General features: G+C 35.4%; 1 protein-coding gene across 1 annotated transcript in view; it reads right to left on the bottom strand.

Annotated features, from left to right (window-relative positions):
- The window catches only part of NPC1 (NPC intracellular cholesterol transporter 1), a 45,795-nt gene that overhangs the window by 14,206 nt on the left and 15,725 nt on the right, over window positions 1-15,864 (bottom strand). Inside the window, exons 3-14 of the mRNA XM_058178451.1 lie at window positions 13,640-13,746; window positions 12,837-13,012; window positions 9,545-9,712; window positions 7,823-8,072; window positions 6,655-6,731; window positions 5,732-6,102; window positions 4,799-5,025; window positions 3,844-3,944; window positions 3,352-3,454; window positions 2,616-2,805; window positions 1,548-1,730; window positions 134-248 (exon numbers count right to left, since the gene is read on the bottom strand). Of these exons, the coding sequence (XP_058034434.1) occupies window positions 134-248; window positions 1,548-1,730; window positions 2,616-2,805; window positions 3,352-3,454; window positions 3,844-3,944; window positions 4,799-5,025; window positions 5,732-6,102; window positions 6,655-6,731; window positions 7,823-8,072; window positions 9,545-9,712; window positions 12,837-13,012; window positions 13,640-13,746 (2,068 nt within the window). The remainder of the gene's footprint in view (window positions 1-133; window positions 249-1,547; window positions 1,731-2,615; window positions 2,806-3,351; window positions 3,455-3,843; window positions 3,945-4,798; window positions 5,026-5,731; window positions 6,103-6,654; window positions 6,732-7,822; window positions 8,073-9,544; window positions 9,713-12,836; window positions 13,013-13,639; window positions 13,747-15,864) is intronic.

The following is a 15,864-nucleotide window of genomic DNA, read 5'->3' as shown; positions in this document are numbered from 1 at the left end:
GGGCTGTTGTTGACTTTCAAGGATTTGGAAATAATGGCTTTAGCTATTCTACTTTTTTTAAAATACTGGTCATGGAATAAGAGAAAGTAATAAATTCCAAAATCCTAAGTACCCAAAAATTTAAAAATCTTACCTAAGAAAAAAGCCACTGTCTCTGAAAATGAGGAAAGAAACATGCTAGGAGCCACCTCTCCAAGGATTCGACCAATCTGCTTATCTAAAGTTTCATCTTGAAGCCGTTCATCTCTCTGAAATTATAATTCACTCATTAAATCAAATTCTGTCTCAGATCTATGATAGATTGTTTTTTGTTAAGAAAATGTAGAAATATGTTTCCTTTGCAACCTGCAAAGGCTCTAGGCTATCCATTTATTTTTTGAACGATCAGTAATATATTTTATATCTATATGGTCATTCAGGCCTACATCAACACTCATATGTATGCACGCACACTGTAAAAACTCTCAGAAATTCTAAATATTCTTCTTTTAAAATATTGTAAAAATCCAAAATGAACAGCAGCGTATCATTGGCCTGAGTTTCTCCAACCTAAATATTGGTTTCCCTTCTGATAACAGGCAATCATCTTTTTCACTGCTGTAGCAATTATCCTATTTCCTGTTTAGATGAAATGCAACACAATGTTTTAGTAAACGAGACTAAATTAATCCCCCCCTTTTTAGTCTTGTTATTACTGGGTTTTCAAAACCCTAGAAAGGGATACTTTGTAAGGTTTATCAATATGGCTATCCTTCTAGGATTAAACTCCTTCCTGCCTGGAATGTTTGGTGTTTTGTTTTCTTCTAAAAGGCTTCTCCTTGTTCTATGTCTGTGCATACACAGAGGAAATGCTTTTTTTGGGGGGGAACTATCAGAATTAAGCAACTGCATATATACACATATATAAGCATATGTATATTTGAAAAATGCCTTTCAAATACTTGCCATGCTTGCTATGAATCATGGCCACGAAACCTTTCTTCCTGTAACAGACATCACTTGCGACTATTCCATACAAGGGAGCTTGCAGGCATGAGGGAAGTGTCAGCAGGCACACTCTTGCACCATGCTGAAGAGCAGGTTGTTTCATACAGAGGTCAAATGAAGCTTTCCAGAAAGCCTGCAAACATAGTATTCTCGTTGCTTCCCAGAAACTGATATTCAGTGCCACCCAAATAGTATTTAAAAGGTTAGTGTATTGTCAACACATTATTGCAAAAAGCCAAACTATATTAATTACAATAGAACCACCATAGGGTTCCAGCTTCTTGGCTTCTTTGAGGCCATGATTTATCAGCAGGCTCACATTGTCAAAAAAGATCCAAAGTTCAGTTTTCAGAATTTCTAGATAAGTTGTAAAAAGTTTCCATCTAAACCTTGGGAGAGCTATTACCAACAGGGTGAGCTAGACAGATTATCATTTTGGCTTGTATTTCCTATCCGAGCCAGAGAAAGAATCATAGGTTAAACACACCACTAATTTATTCCAACAAAATGGTGCGTATGCAAATATCATTTTACTATATATGTTATATTAACAAAAATACCTGAAATGTCTGAACAATAATGAAAATGTTGTCCACTCCAACAGCCAACACCAAAAAGGGAATGACTTCAATAACAATTAGTGTTAGAGGGACTCCAAAATAGCTGAAGATACCCAAAGAACACGCAACTGAACTTAGCACAATCAGGATGCCTGCAATGCCCAATGAGATCTTTGAATCCACCTAGTAAATAAAGACAACATACATTGAAATATAATTACAATATAATTACAGTTTAATAGTTTGATTGTCAAACCAGCTGCAATTTATTAGTTGTGCCAAAACAAGCACGTGTATTTCATCCAAAGAAATATAAAGTAAATAGGCAACATCAGGAACATCCATTTCTAATTCAGGAAATATGTAATATACATTCATCTCTCTTTTACTTATTTAGGAAAATTATTGTTCTGAAACATCCTATCTTCAGTACTTTTAGATAACATATACCGGTGGTGGCGAACCTATGGCACGCGTGCCAGAGGTGGCATGCAGCACCCTCTCTGTGGGCACACGAGCTGTCGCCCCAGCTCAGCTCTGCTTTGTATATGTGTGCGCCTTCCACTGGCCAGCTGGTCTTCGGATCTCTGCTGCGCATGCGCGGGGGGTGGACCACATGTGGAAGGGCTGCACCACATGCATGGGGGGCACATTGCATTTTGGGGGTTCGGGTGTGCTTTGGGTGCTCGGTCCGGAAAAGGTTAGCCATCACTGACATATACTGTATTGTATAATGCAATTAGGGAGCTCACCATGTGTATCTCCATAAATTTTTAAGACAAAAACTACTAAAAAATTGATAAATAAATTTGCTAATTTCCAGAAGACTGTGGGGATATTTTACAGCACATACTGGTGTGGACTTTCCTGATATTGTATGTTACCCACCTACATTGGTGTATTTTTACACCAATTTTTACATTTACCTCTGTAACACCTAGCTGTTACAGAGGTAAATGTTCAAAATAAAGGATAAAATAAAAATAAACATTAAGATGCTAAAATTTTAACTAAACTTGCAAGACACTGAACTCTCTATTTAATTTCAATAGTTAAAAAGATGCATACCAAGAATCTAGCAGCAGTCTTAATATGCCCAAGAGCTAAGGAAATGTACACAAACATGACTGCATAGCTAATTACAACAGTGTGAACATCACTGTTGCTTTCTCGATTTATTTCATCTTCAATACTACGTTCAGCAGAGAAGGAAATTGTTAAATTTGGATTGTCATAGTTTTTCACAAAATTGATAAACCTGAAAAACAGATAAGAGTGTCAATAATTTTTAAGAAAGCTAGACTAACCAATCTCTATTAAACACAAATCTTTGAGCAAAATGTGCACAAATTATTTCAATATTTTATTATTAAATTGTACCCTGCATTGCCAATATATTCTAATTTTTGTGTAAGTTCCTACATTTCTTAAACGTAACATGTTTTTTCACATATTTCAAATTAAAACTATCCTTGAACTACCCAATTAAGATTTTAAAATGAAATCTATTGGTTGTAAGTGTAAAACAAGGTTTGTATAATATAATTCCTATACTGAAAGAACTGAAAACGTTATTAATATCAAAAAACACTTTATTTCTAAATAAATATTCAAATAAATAAGTATTCACATTATAAAAACATGGTTGCTGCTTTATTTTGGAGCACTTAAAACACTGTAAAGCATATCTTTATTATTAGTAGTAATAAAGGACTTGGTAGTAAGCAGGAATAGTTTACTGAACTTCAATTTGAAAAGTTTATAAAGATTATATCAGATAAACCTAATTTAGAAAAAAACTTACTCCTTTTCCCAAGCCAAAACTTTCATAATCTTTTCTGTGTCATTGTAGTAATTTATGACAGGAAATGTGATCACAAGTGCTGTGGCATTATTATAATTTTCATCTAAATAGTTAATAAAAGAATAAAGTAGATGAGAAACTATTTCGAAGACACACACATAAAATACAAAATAAGGGTACCAGTTCAGCATTATCAAGCTCCTCACCATTACACACATACTTGTTTAAAATGAAGCTACCTTACTTGTAAAAATAGGAGCAAACTAGCATTTTGCATCTGCTTGAATTCTTGCCAGTACATTTCATTCTCTATAGTCAAGAAGCAATAATTTGTTAGTTATAATGTCCCACACATTTTATTAGCAAATAAAAATCAGCAGCAATTTACATATCTGCAATATAGGGATGGTATAATTTGGCCTGTCTAAAAAGAAAGTGGATTTATAGGCTTGCTTATTTCAGCAATAAAATGAACAAGTACATCACACTTACTGTCATATCCTCCCATCACCAGCCATGGGAAGACAGGACCACCGAATGTCCCCAAGCAAGGTTTGTGAAGGAGACTTGTGTCATTCAGAGATGCTGGAGCCCTATCAAATTTGGACACAATGTGATCTGTAAGCTGGTATTTCTTATGACAATATTGCAGTAAACTGTAGTGACATATAAAGACCTGGCTTTTCAGAAGACCTTTAGAGAACACAAATTTTAGAACTAAATATGTGCTGTTTATGTAATTTAGAAATTATTGAACAATATTTTTTCAACTACAAACTTTCAAAATATGTCTTAATTTGGAAAATTTTAGGGCACAGTAGTTTACTTTACAAATTCATATTTTAGATAATTTGTATTATCTGAGACCTACAATAATATATTGAGAAGTATTCTGGCTTGGTTAGTACATATGTTTCAATAAATCACATTCTGATCTGTTTTAAGTAATATTAAGCAAGGTCCCAAGACAGGGAATTATGGCTGATCTTAAAGTAAGTCTTAACTCTTGGGCAAATGCATGCTTACCAATTATATTTCAAGACAGAATTCATTAATTGTGCTAACCTATTTGTTTAGCTTTGGGAGGATATATATTTATTTATTTATTTATTTATTTATTTATTTATTTATTTATTTATTTATTTATTTGCTTGCTTGCTTGTTTGTTTGTTTTTTGCTCGTTTGTTGATAAGGCTACCCAATTCATGCATTGCAAGTCTGGGTAGCATACAACATAGACAGACAATAAATTGAAAGAAAAAAGCAAAGAAAATTATTTATCAAACAACCGAAAGTATTACTGGTTTGAATACTATGTCATTGATGAGCCGTCATAGCAATTAACCAAGTATATCAATATAAAGAAAAGAAAATCAGCCTAACAGCATTTTAAAGTTACAAAAGTATGTAATCATGAGACAGGGATGGTATTTTTGACTGGGCCTACCTAACACAGAATAAGAAGTGAGAGTGGAAGTCGGCATAGGTATAGAATTCATCAGCAATGCGAGCATCTAGGATAGAATGACTGTTCTGGAAGTAGTTGAGAACACTCAGAATAGTACAGTTGTTATTGTAGGGAGCAAGAGGCGCCAGGCAAATGTCCTTCAACATTACAGTTTCATTTTGATAAGATGCAGTTATGTTTTCAATACCATTTTGCAAATCTAGTATCTGCAAATACGAGAGAATAAAAAAATGTATTACTTAGTATACCAATGGGACAGAGTCTTTTCTCTCTGTATCTTTAAGATATGATAGATGAAGTTAATTGTAATCAACATTTTAATTAAAAGATATCAAGCACAATGAGCCAAAATAACTTTTTAGCAAATTCTGAAACAGTACTTTTCTTAAAAAATCAGAATCAATTTAACTGACAAAAAATACAATATTAAATACAGTATCATAGTATTGAAAAAGAAAGTGTGAATGTGTGTGTGTTTCTGTGTACTTTCTTTCTTAAGTGAACATAAAATTTAGTGAGTTTTCTAGCAAAAAAGTTGCTTTCATATATACACACATATTCTTTAAGTGAATATGTAATTTATTGAGCTTTCTAGCAAAAGAGTATGTTTTAATTAAAAGCATTTTTCCTGCAATCTTATAATTCCCCCGGCCACTGATCCTATTCCTTGATTTGAAAGTTAATCTATGACCCATATTAGTTTTTATGCCTTTTATTTTCCACAAGCAATCTCTCCCTGATACTCTTAATGTATCATAGTACAGTCCAAAAAATAATAATCAGCTTTTGCATAACTCATTCCATAGGATCCAACCTAAATGTTCACTAGAAATTCTGCTGATCAAACAGAAGAATATGCATTTAACTTGTACCCACACTAAATGAATATCAATATATTAGTTCCTACATTACCTGATGCAAGATATGTTTTGTAAGTGGAGGTCCAAAAGGAACAGCTGGTCCCGGAAGATATGGTACATAGATCTCTGGAGTAGTATTCACCGCCTGAATAATGAGTTGTTCAGTACGGAAGAAAGGTCCAAAATTAGTATCAAAGTATTCCTTCTCTCTTCGAGCTTGGCTATTTGGGGCTGACCACAGATCTACAGGATTTGTAGTTATTTTGAAAAATGCCAAGCCTGAGGAACACATGGCAATGATAACCAAGGAGAACAGAATAACAGGTCGTGGATTCCGAACACAAAAAGCTCCCCATGACGTAAATGTAACTCTTAAAGCATTCTCAAATTTCTCACCAAATCTTTCACACCAAGTAGCTTCTCCTGCAATGACACAATCACAAATATCAAATAACATACAACTGCACAAAACCTTTAATTAGACATGTTTTTATTGTCCTGTTATTTTTGAAACTATGAATTGTTGGTAACAATTTTTTCTTTTTTACTATAAAGAAAATCACAATAGAAGTATTCGATTTGACACAATCAGAATGAATAATTCAGATTTCTGTGTCCAACATAGTTTTATGAAAATTTGAATGTTTTCAAGATTTTGAGTGGAGAAAAAAGAACTATGTTAAAAAGTTTTCATGTGAAAAGGGATATGATAGGGCTGCCACGTGACAACAGAGTTAATGCTGTGAGAATGGAGACAATATAAATAATTAGGGAGTATAGGCTTTTACACTGGTAAAATAGAGTTGGAAAGAAGGAAACAATTTTACCCTCTAATTATTTGTCACTGATAGCAAATAAATTATAATGAAATCCAAAACAGTTCAGACCATTATGTCCCATAAGAAAGCATGCAATTAACATTTGTGGCCGTTATTTCTAGCACAAATATTGGTTCCTTTATATTCTAAAACTTACCAGTATTTTGATGTGAGTTAACAGAATATGCAATATTGCCATCAATTGGTGTATATTCAGAAACAAAATATCTCTTCCTGTAAATTATATAAGCACAATGTAGCAGAAGTAAGCATTTCTACATTAATTTATGTCATACTGTAGATAAACTATTGGCTACTTGACTAAGTATAATTATATAAAAAAGTACAGGCATCTCTTATCAAACTTAAATTGCAATGAGTACCTGAAAAGTAATTATTTCAGCAAGACACCTGAAAATAAGAAACATATCTCCAAATCAACCATGAAGTAATAAGAGGAAATAAAGTTTTTGGAATGTTCCTTATAGTTCACAGACTTGAATATTATTGAAACTTGGGGCACTCAAGAAGATCTAAAAATATTTTTCAGCAAAAATATTCTGAAATGAAGAGTGAGGAAGAGACAGTCCAGCTGGAAGATAACTAAGAGGGCCTTCATCTGTCTTTCTTTCTTGTTTTTCTGAAGTGCCTTCTTTTTAGATGACTTGGTATTAAAAACTAAGATCTATCATGATGAGAAACTGTCTAACAGACAGCTTTTCAAAACATCAGTTTGTAACTAATGTTACATGCTGTATTTAATAAGGCCATTCAACCGGACCATCCTCCTTTTTCAGCAAGCAATTAGAAAGGGGAAAAAAATCCCATGGTTATTAACATTCTAAATTATGCTTACTCAGCCCATTTTCTGATGGCTCTGTAGTTTAGAATCACCAGTAATAAATGAAGCATACCATTCATTTATCCCCACTGATCAAGGCCAAAATTTTGTGTAAATCAACACTAACAAAAAAAAGAGATCTCAATGTAACACAACCGTTTACAGTATAAGAATTCTTTCCCTCGTCCCATATGTTTTTGCTAAATCTGATTATATGTTAATAGATTAAGTGGTCAAATATGTAACATTTTATTTTTATTTTATTTTATTTAGTTTTCATATCTAGAGGATGCCCATTTCCATATTTTACATTGTATTTCATATTAGAGATATGAAACATTATTGACTATTTAACTGAGAAACCATTAGTGAGGAACAGAAATGTTTCTAAAAGTGATGCTAAACAGTAAGCATAAATTGATTTAATAGTATATAAACAGTTTTGGAATATTTTCAATGTAAAGTGCTTTAAATGGCTATTTACCTGTAACACCAGACACCACAAACCACTGCAAAGAAAATAAGAAGGAATGCTGTATAGGAGATCCACATAATAACACACATGGCATCCAAACCAAGCAAAAGCCAAGGGGCAGGAGGTGGTGGTGGTACTGGTTTCGGGCCACAGACAATGGAACAATCTTGACAACTACAAGGTCCTGTGATATCATCCATAGACTCATTGCAGCCTTTGGTAGCATTGTTCATAGGAATCATCCCATGGATAGGTACATCTAACAAGGGAGAAGATAATGAAACAAGAATGCAGCATTAGCTGTGTAGATATAATCTATTGCTCTTTAAATTAACTCGTAAGAATATTTTTATAGTTTGTCAAATTCAGTTTTGTGTCATTAAAAATTAATAATTCAATATGCACCATGCATAAGCCACAAGAATCACATATTTAAAAAATGAAATAAAGTTATATAAAAGACAATAAACAAGTCCTAAGAATTTAGCTATTTTATGAAGATATTAGCAGGCTAGTTTTCCAAGAGAAACTATACTACCTGCTCCTCAAGCAAATCTAAGAAAGTGGGGAAACGGACTGATAATCCTGGAGCACTATTATATAAAGGACAGTGCAGCAATACATGAGCAATGTTTTTCAATGGCTTCATCCCTGCAGGGACATAGGCCTTCCACGTGGGAGACACTATTAAAACTTCCCTCTAGCATCTAGAGGGAAGGGGGTGGGGAACGATGGCCTTTTATGACTTGTAGACTTCAACTCCCAGAATTCCTGAGCCACCATGAAGTCCACAAGTCATAAAGGGGTCTTTGTTTCCTACCTCTGATCTAGGGGATAGGAAATCAAACCTCATTAAAGTAAAACAGGCAGAATATTAAAAAAATATGTAAATGAGATTGTATTAGCGCAAGATTTTAAACCTGTCTCAAAACCCAAATCAAGGATTCTATATTTGGCATCTACAAAGATTTTTCCATGGCCACAAGTGAGATTCAGTTGAAAAGCAAACTAAGTATTTGAAGATACAGTTTTCCAAGTGAGATAAATCTATCAACAGTATTATCTATCAATGAAACACAGGAATCCATTGTAAAAGAACCGCAAATTTTATTCAACACAATTTTATTCAATGAGTGAATTCTCATCCAAAGTAAGACCAAGTTCCAAATGGAGAAATACATTACAGACAGTGAGGAACACAAAGCAAGGTTCTTAAAACATTTTGATTAAATTACTTTCAGAGCATTCAAATGTTTATAGACAGACAGCTGTGATCCAAATAAATGCAAGAAATGAAAAAAGTAAACACTACATCCAGCATATGCAATCATGCAAAAAAATATTTCTTTGTAAGACTGAATATATCAAACTAGTTGCTTTGGAAAAATCAGTGTGTTTTTAAGAGAAAAATCTATAAAATATATTATATACATATATTATCAAAAGAACACAATACTGAATATAATTTGCTGCAATTAGAAAAAATTGAAAACATTAACAGTTTGTTCAATTACATATAATCAATTCAATCAATCAATGTCAGAATATGTTCTTTTGCATTTCCTCCCTCTTTTCTATGTATTTCTGTTTAATTAAACTTCAAGTGGAATATAATTGCACCTATACTAAAATGTTCCAAGTGACATCATCCAACTATATCACGATAAAAACTTCAGCACCTACTAGATTGCACAAAAACTAAAAACATATTAAAATGTACATAGATCTTACCTGAAAATATTGGAATAATATTGAAGGGAGCCTGGCCATTATCTTTGCTAAACATATATTGAATCCAGTTGGTTGCATTACAGTCTTTAGCATCTTTTCCACACAACAGACCCAATGCCTTAATATTGCTTGACGGAGCCTCCACATCTTTGCAGGCATTATACATATCTGCGAATACAATTTTAACATAAAATTTACAAGTTGATATACTAAATTATAAAAAGAGGATTTATTATATTGAGTTAACAACAGCAATAGAGTGGTCATCTCCACTTGACCATTTGGTTTCTAAAATATATAAAATATTACTCAAGATGAAGCTAGAAGATGAATACATTAAAGAGTGTATGGTAAAATGGGCAATTTTTTTGGTATAATGTAATGCTAGATAAATGGGAGAAAGTATGGACGAATGGACTAAAATGTACATTAAATTACAGTTTGAAAGAAAACTTTAAAAAAATGATGTATCATTGTACTTGACCCCAGAAAATGCATAAAGGAATTTCTAATAAGTACTGGAAATGTAGTCAAAATCCAGGTTCATTTTTTATCATATGGGGTGATCTTGCATATATGAGAAAACACACTGGTAAAATATATGACAATGCAAAAAATATTTAAAATACAAATATAATATTAATACAATATATAATATAAATATAATAAAAAATACAAATATAATGTAAATACAAATATTAATAAACCTGAAGCTTTTCTTTTAGGTATGATGGACAAGCCAAATGAAAAACAGTTTGGGGTGCTAGTCCTTCACATGGTAACCACTGTGAGGATTGTACTTGTCAAACACTGGGGATATATATATATATATATATATATATTTGTTTTCTGAGGTTTTCACGGGTGTTTGTATATAGGTCTTTGGTTGTTCGGGTTTTCTCCCGTGTAAAATTGGAAATGTCTTGGCGACGTTTCGACGAAGTCTCATTCGTCATCTTCAGGCTTCAGCTTCGTGCTTCTGGGAGCAATGTGTGATCGCAGCTGTTTCTTCCTTTTAACTGCTTGTGGGAGTTTGAACTGATTGGGTGGGAGCTTGGCTGTGCTCTGATTGGATGGGGGTTTTTCTGTGCTCTGATTGGCTGGGGGTATATATATACATATATATATATATATATGAATATATATATATTTGTTTTCTGAGGTTTTCACGGGTGTTTGTATGTAAGTCTTTGGTTGTTCGGGTTTTCTCCCGTGTCAAATTGGAAGTGTCTTGGTGACGTTTCGACGAAGTCTCATTCGTCATCTTCAGGCTTCGTGCTTCTGGGAGCAATGTGTGATCGCAGCTGTTTCTTCCTTTTAACTGCTAGTAGGGGTTTGAACTGATTGGGTGGGAGCTTGGCTGTGCTCTGATTGGATGGGGTTTTTTTTGTGCTCTGATTGGATGGGGGTGTGTCCTGTTTGGGTGGGGGCTTGGTTGTGCTCAGTTTAGTCTGTGTTGCAGGGGGATTTGAGCTGGTGAGCTGCACTGCTGTTGTATGGCTTCGTGGTCATGCTGCATCTTCATAGTGGGTGTCAGTCTGCTGCATGTATGGATTGGAGGGGTTTGAAATGGCTAATGTTGCAGCTGCGGTCTGGCTTCTGGTCCTTGGTCATGCTTCATGATCAGTGTGGGTTTGGGTCTGTTTTCTGGGGGATGTGCGGTGGTGACATCCTGTGTGGACCTCGTGAGTGTGGGTCTGGTGTCATTCCTCATGTTAGGGACTCGTTTGTCAATAAGGGCGGGTTTCCAAATGGCTGGTAGGTGGGAAGTGAATGAGACTTTGTCAAAACATCGCCAAGACACTTCCAATTTTACACGGGAGAAAACCCGAACAACCAAAGACCTACATATATCTATATATATCTATATCTATATATATATCTATGAAAGGATTAGAGCATACACAGAGTGTAACCTAACTCAGCTTTGTGTTAATTGCTGCTGAGAGAAGCTCCATTGTAACCTAATGTGCCAACTGCAAAGATAAAGCCTCCAGGCTAATTGCCAAGCAGCTTAGCAAAGTAACTTGTAAAATGCAAAATGTGAATTCTGCTTTTAACTTGAATAGAATAGAATAGAATAGAATAGAATAGAATAGAATAGAATAGAATAGAATAGAATAGAATAGAATAGAATTTTTTATTGGCCTGGTGTGATTGGACACACAAGGAATTTGTCTTGGTACATATGCACTCAGTGTACATAAAAGATATTTCATCAAGAATTCTAAGGTGCAGCACTTCTACTACTTCCACAATATCATGATTACAATCAGAGCACTTGGCAAGCAGCTCACATTTACAACTAGTGCAGCATTCTGTAGTCACATAGTTGCAGTTTGCAACCTCCCTGCCAGTTTCCTATAACAAAGTCAACAGGAAGCCAGCAAGGAAAGTAGTAAGTTGTTCAGATAAGTTTTCCCCACCTGCTCAACATCTCTTTCTTCAGCCACTGGTGCATATTTACCCACCCATCAGCAGCAATTCCAAGCCCCATCAGGTTCACACCATACCTCCCTTATTTCACACCCTTGTGCATCCTCTCCCATCAGCAGCAACAACCCCAAGCCTTGCTGCAGTTGCACTATGCCTCCCTGGCTACCAGCACATTCCTGGGCTCCCTCTCCCACCTGGCAGCAGCCACTCATCTCCCTGCCAATATGTTTACGTGCCTTCTGGAATTCGCAATTTCCTTCTAGCTTTTGCTCACTGACTTTGGTTACTGGAAGCTTGCAGTAAACTGCAAGCAGGTGGCCACTTAATGACTCATGATCCTTGCTTAACAAAAGAAACAAGGACTGCAGAGATTGCCAGTGCTAAGCAATCTGCTCACCTGAACATCACACTTTATGTCATCATATAGCACTGGAAATTCCAGTCTCAATTGTCGTTGTAACTTGAGAACTTGTGTGTGTATCTGTGTATGTAGACATATGGATGTGTATATTTCTTTGCTAATTTGCTTTTGATTTGCCAGACCAAGATAAAATAAATGTTTCAACAGTGACATTTCCACCAGTGTTAGGAAATATTAGTGGGAAGCTTGACTTAAATAACTTGATTTAAACCCAGCAACTTCCCAATTTAAATATCAGTTTAATTGCATCGGGACTGATGCAAAGAACAAAATAATTAGATCAATAGCCAAGAAGATTAAGATTCATTTTTCTTTACCTGAATTATAAATGTGCTTATACATAAACGCACAGATAACTTTTTAGAATTATAGAATTCTTTATAAATCTAGACAATGAAAAAATTTAACTGTTCTATATTATTTATATTTTCTTACCATTAGCAAAATTTTTTCCAATATAATATTGCAGCTCTACGATGCTGGTTTTGTTCTCTTTTGTTACTGGATCATAATACGGCTTTGTCTGAGTAATATTCGCAAATTCAGATTGATGAGGGCTACAGGTTAGCTCACAAAACAGATTTATTAAATTATGAAAGCATGATGGACACCTGAAGAGAGGTAATACTGATATTGTAATATGTGCTTATAAAATAAAGCTTAGTTATATTCTCTCTCTTGAGAGGAAAGTAATATTATTGCACAAATGTTTAAGTTTAAATTAATAATAAACTTCTGAATTGTGTAATTTCAAAAATTACCAATAAATCTTATAGCTATAATTTACCTAAAGACTACAAATATTCAGAGTTCATCATGGTAACACAACAAAATATTAGAGTTAAGTATATTTGTTCATATGTATTAATCACTGTTTATTGATGCTGATTAATCTCACATAACAGTGCAAATGTATACAGCCTATGGTCTTAGAGGCTATTTTGGTATTTCTATGCATAGTAAAACCAAAATACAATGCAATGCAATGTAATCCAAAATGAAAAATAATCAACAACACATCTATTATATAAGCACTTCATATAATTCAACTTACTGGAAGAGATTTAGTATTAAGAGTAAGACGTCCTTTATCATCAATACTTTCTAAAACAGTTAAGATCAAAATAACTGAGTTTTTAAGAGGCATTCCTTTGTGTTTCCTGATGAACAGAATAACTGATTAATCTCCCACAGTTTATTTAAAACAATCTATTCAATCTCCCCGTATCTCCACATACCTGGAAAGAAACTGTAAAGGTAGTTCCAAGCTACTTTTCAAAGTCTGAAGTTGCTGTACGTCACAGCAAAGGCTAACATTCCCAAAGAAAAAACCTGGACATAGTTCCTTAAGAAAAAAATGAATATTTAAAGAAATATTTCTAAAATGACAAAACAACCTGATTCTTCTACCGCTGGCTTCAGTATCAGACCAAGAAAAATCAGACCAAGATTAATAACTTCAGAATTTTTTCCATCTCTAATATATCATGTAAACTGCATAACTCAATTGAAAAACAAACTGAAATCTTTTAGAGGGAAAATAATAAAAAACTTACAAAAGCCTGGTTGCATAAGTATGATGTGGCTGTGTTCAGTACTAATTTATCACATTTAAACTAATGTTAAATAGTAGTCAATACATACCTGCCAATAAATAAACTGACTCCGATCAAGCCAATATAAAGCTCAGATTTATCTTGGTCTGATTGTATTACATCTCAAAAACTTGGCATTTTAACTAGGTTGTGTAGACTTTTTATATCCACTGTATTTCCAGCTTACAATGTTGCAACAGTCACCATTATTTTATAAATAGAATTGTTAAGGTATAAGATGTTCTACCTCGGTAGGTAAATCAGAACATCTTATGCTGTTTGGCACAAATATTGTTTATTTATTATTTATTTATTATTTAGACTTTTATACCGCCCTTCTCCCGAAGGACTCAGGGCGGTGTACAGCCAAATTAAAAATATACAATATCCAATATTAAAACAACAAATTAAAATAACATATTATATAATGGCTGAAAAATTTAAAAGTTTAAATGTAAAACCGTCAAATTGACCCCAATAAAACACAGTACCCCAATTTAAAATTATTAAAATTCAAATTCAGAATTTAAAACTAAAAGTTAAAAATTAAGCCAGTCCCCCTTGGATGAACAAGTACGTTTTCAATTCACGGCGAAAGGTCCGAAGGTCAGGTAGTTGACGCAAACCAGGGGGAAATTCATTCCAGAGGGTAGGTGCTCCTACAGAGAACGCCCTTCTCCTGGGAGCCGCCAGCCGACATTGCTTGGCGGACGGCACCCTGAGAAGACCCTCTCTGTGTGAGCGTACAGGTCGGTGGGAGGCATAGAGTAACAGCAGGCGGTCCCGTAAGTACCCGGGCCCTAAGCCATGGAGCACTTTAAAGGTGGTAACCAACACCTTGAAGCGCACCCGAAAGACCACAGGTAGCCAGTGCAAACTGCGCAGGAGCGGTGTTACCGGGAGCAGCGTGTGGCTCCCTCAATCACCCGCGCAGCTGCATTCTGGACTAACTGAAGCCTCCGAGTGCACTTCAGGGGTAGCCCCATGTAGACAGCATTACAATAATCCAGACGGGAAGTGACTAGAGCGTGAGTGACCGTGCATAAGGCATCCCGGTCAAGAAAGGGGCGCAACTGGCGAATCAGGCGAACCTGGTAAAAAGCTCTCCTGGAGACGGCCGCCAAATGATCTTCAAACGACAGCCGTCCATCCAGGAGAACGCCCAAGTTGCGCACCCTTTCTGATGGGGCCAGTGACTCGCCCTCAACAGTCAGCCGCGGTACAGTTGCAGCTGACTGTACCGGGGTACCGGCATCCACAGCCACTCCGTCTTGGATGGATTGAGCCTGAGTCTGTTTCTCCCCATCCAGACCCGTACGGCTTCCAGGCACCGGGACAGCACTTCAACAGCTTCGTTGGGGTGGCCCGGGGTGGAGAAGTACAGCTGAGTGTCATCCGCATACAGCTGGTAACTCACCCCAAAGCCACTGATGACCTCGCCCAACGGCTTCATATAGATGTTGAACAGGAGAGGCGAGAGAATCGACCCCTGAGGCACCCCACAAGTGAGGGACCTCGCAGTCGATCTCTGCCCTCCTGTCAAATATGCCTGCACATAAGTCTCTTCGCATTTGCTATGGAAATATGTCAACGTTTCTATCTCACCTATTGGGGAAGGACAGTGTCTGTTTTTAACAAACTTTTAATTTTAAGGAGGAAAGTGGCAGAAATGTGGTAAACCTGAAAAGTGATAAAATCATTTGGTAGACTTTGGTGGATGATGAGAAGGAACGTCACTCATTTGCCTTGAGATAAATTTGCACTTTATAACTAAGTCACTTGACTGAGCATTCACAATATAATCTTAAATTCCAGATGTGCCGATGGGTAGTGCTCAAGTTGTGAGAGCAACTGGGACTGCTGGGATT

Source organism: Ahaetulla prasina, chromosome 3 (assembly GCF_028640845.1).
Source record: "Ahaetulla prasina isolate Xishuangbanna chromosome 3, ASM2864084v1, whole genome shotgun sequence".
Lineage (NCBI taxonomy): Eukaryota > Metazoa > Chordata > Lepidosauria > Squamata > Colubridae > Ahaetulla > Ahaetulla prasina.
Note: the sequence above shows the minus strand (reverse complement) of the source record. Positions and strands in the feature narration are given on the sequence as shown.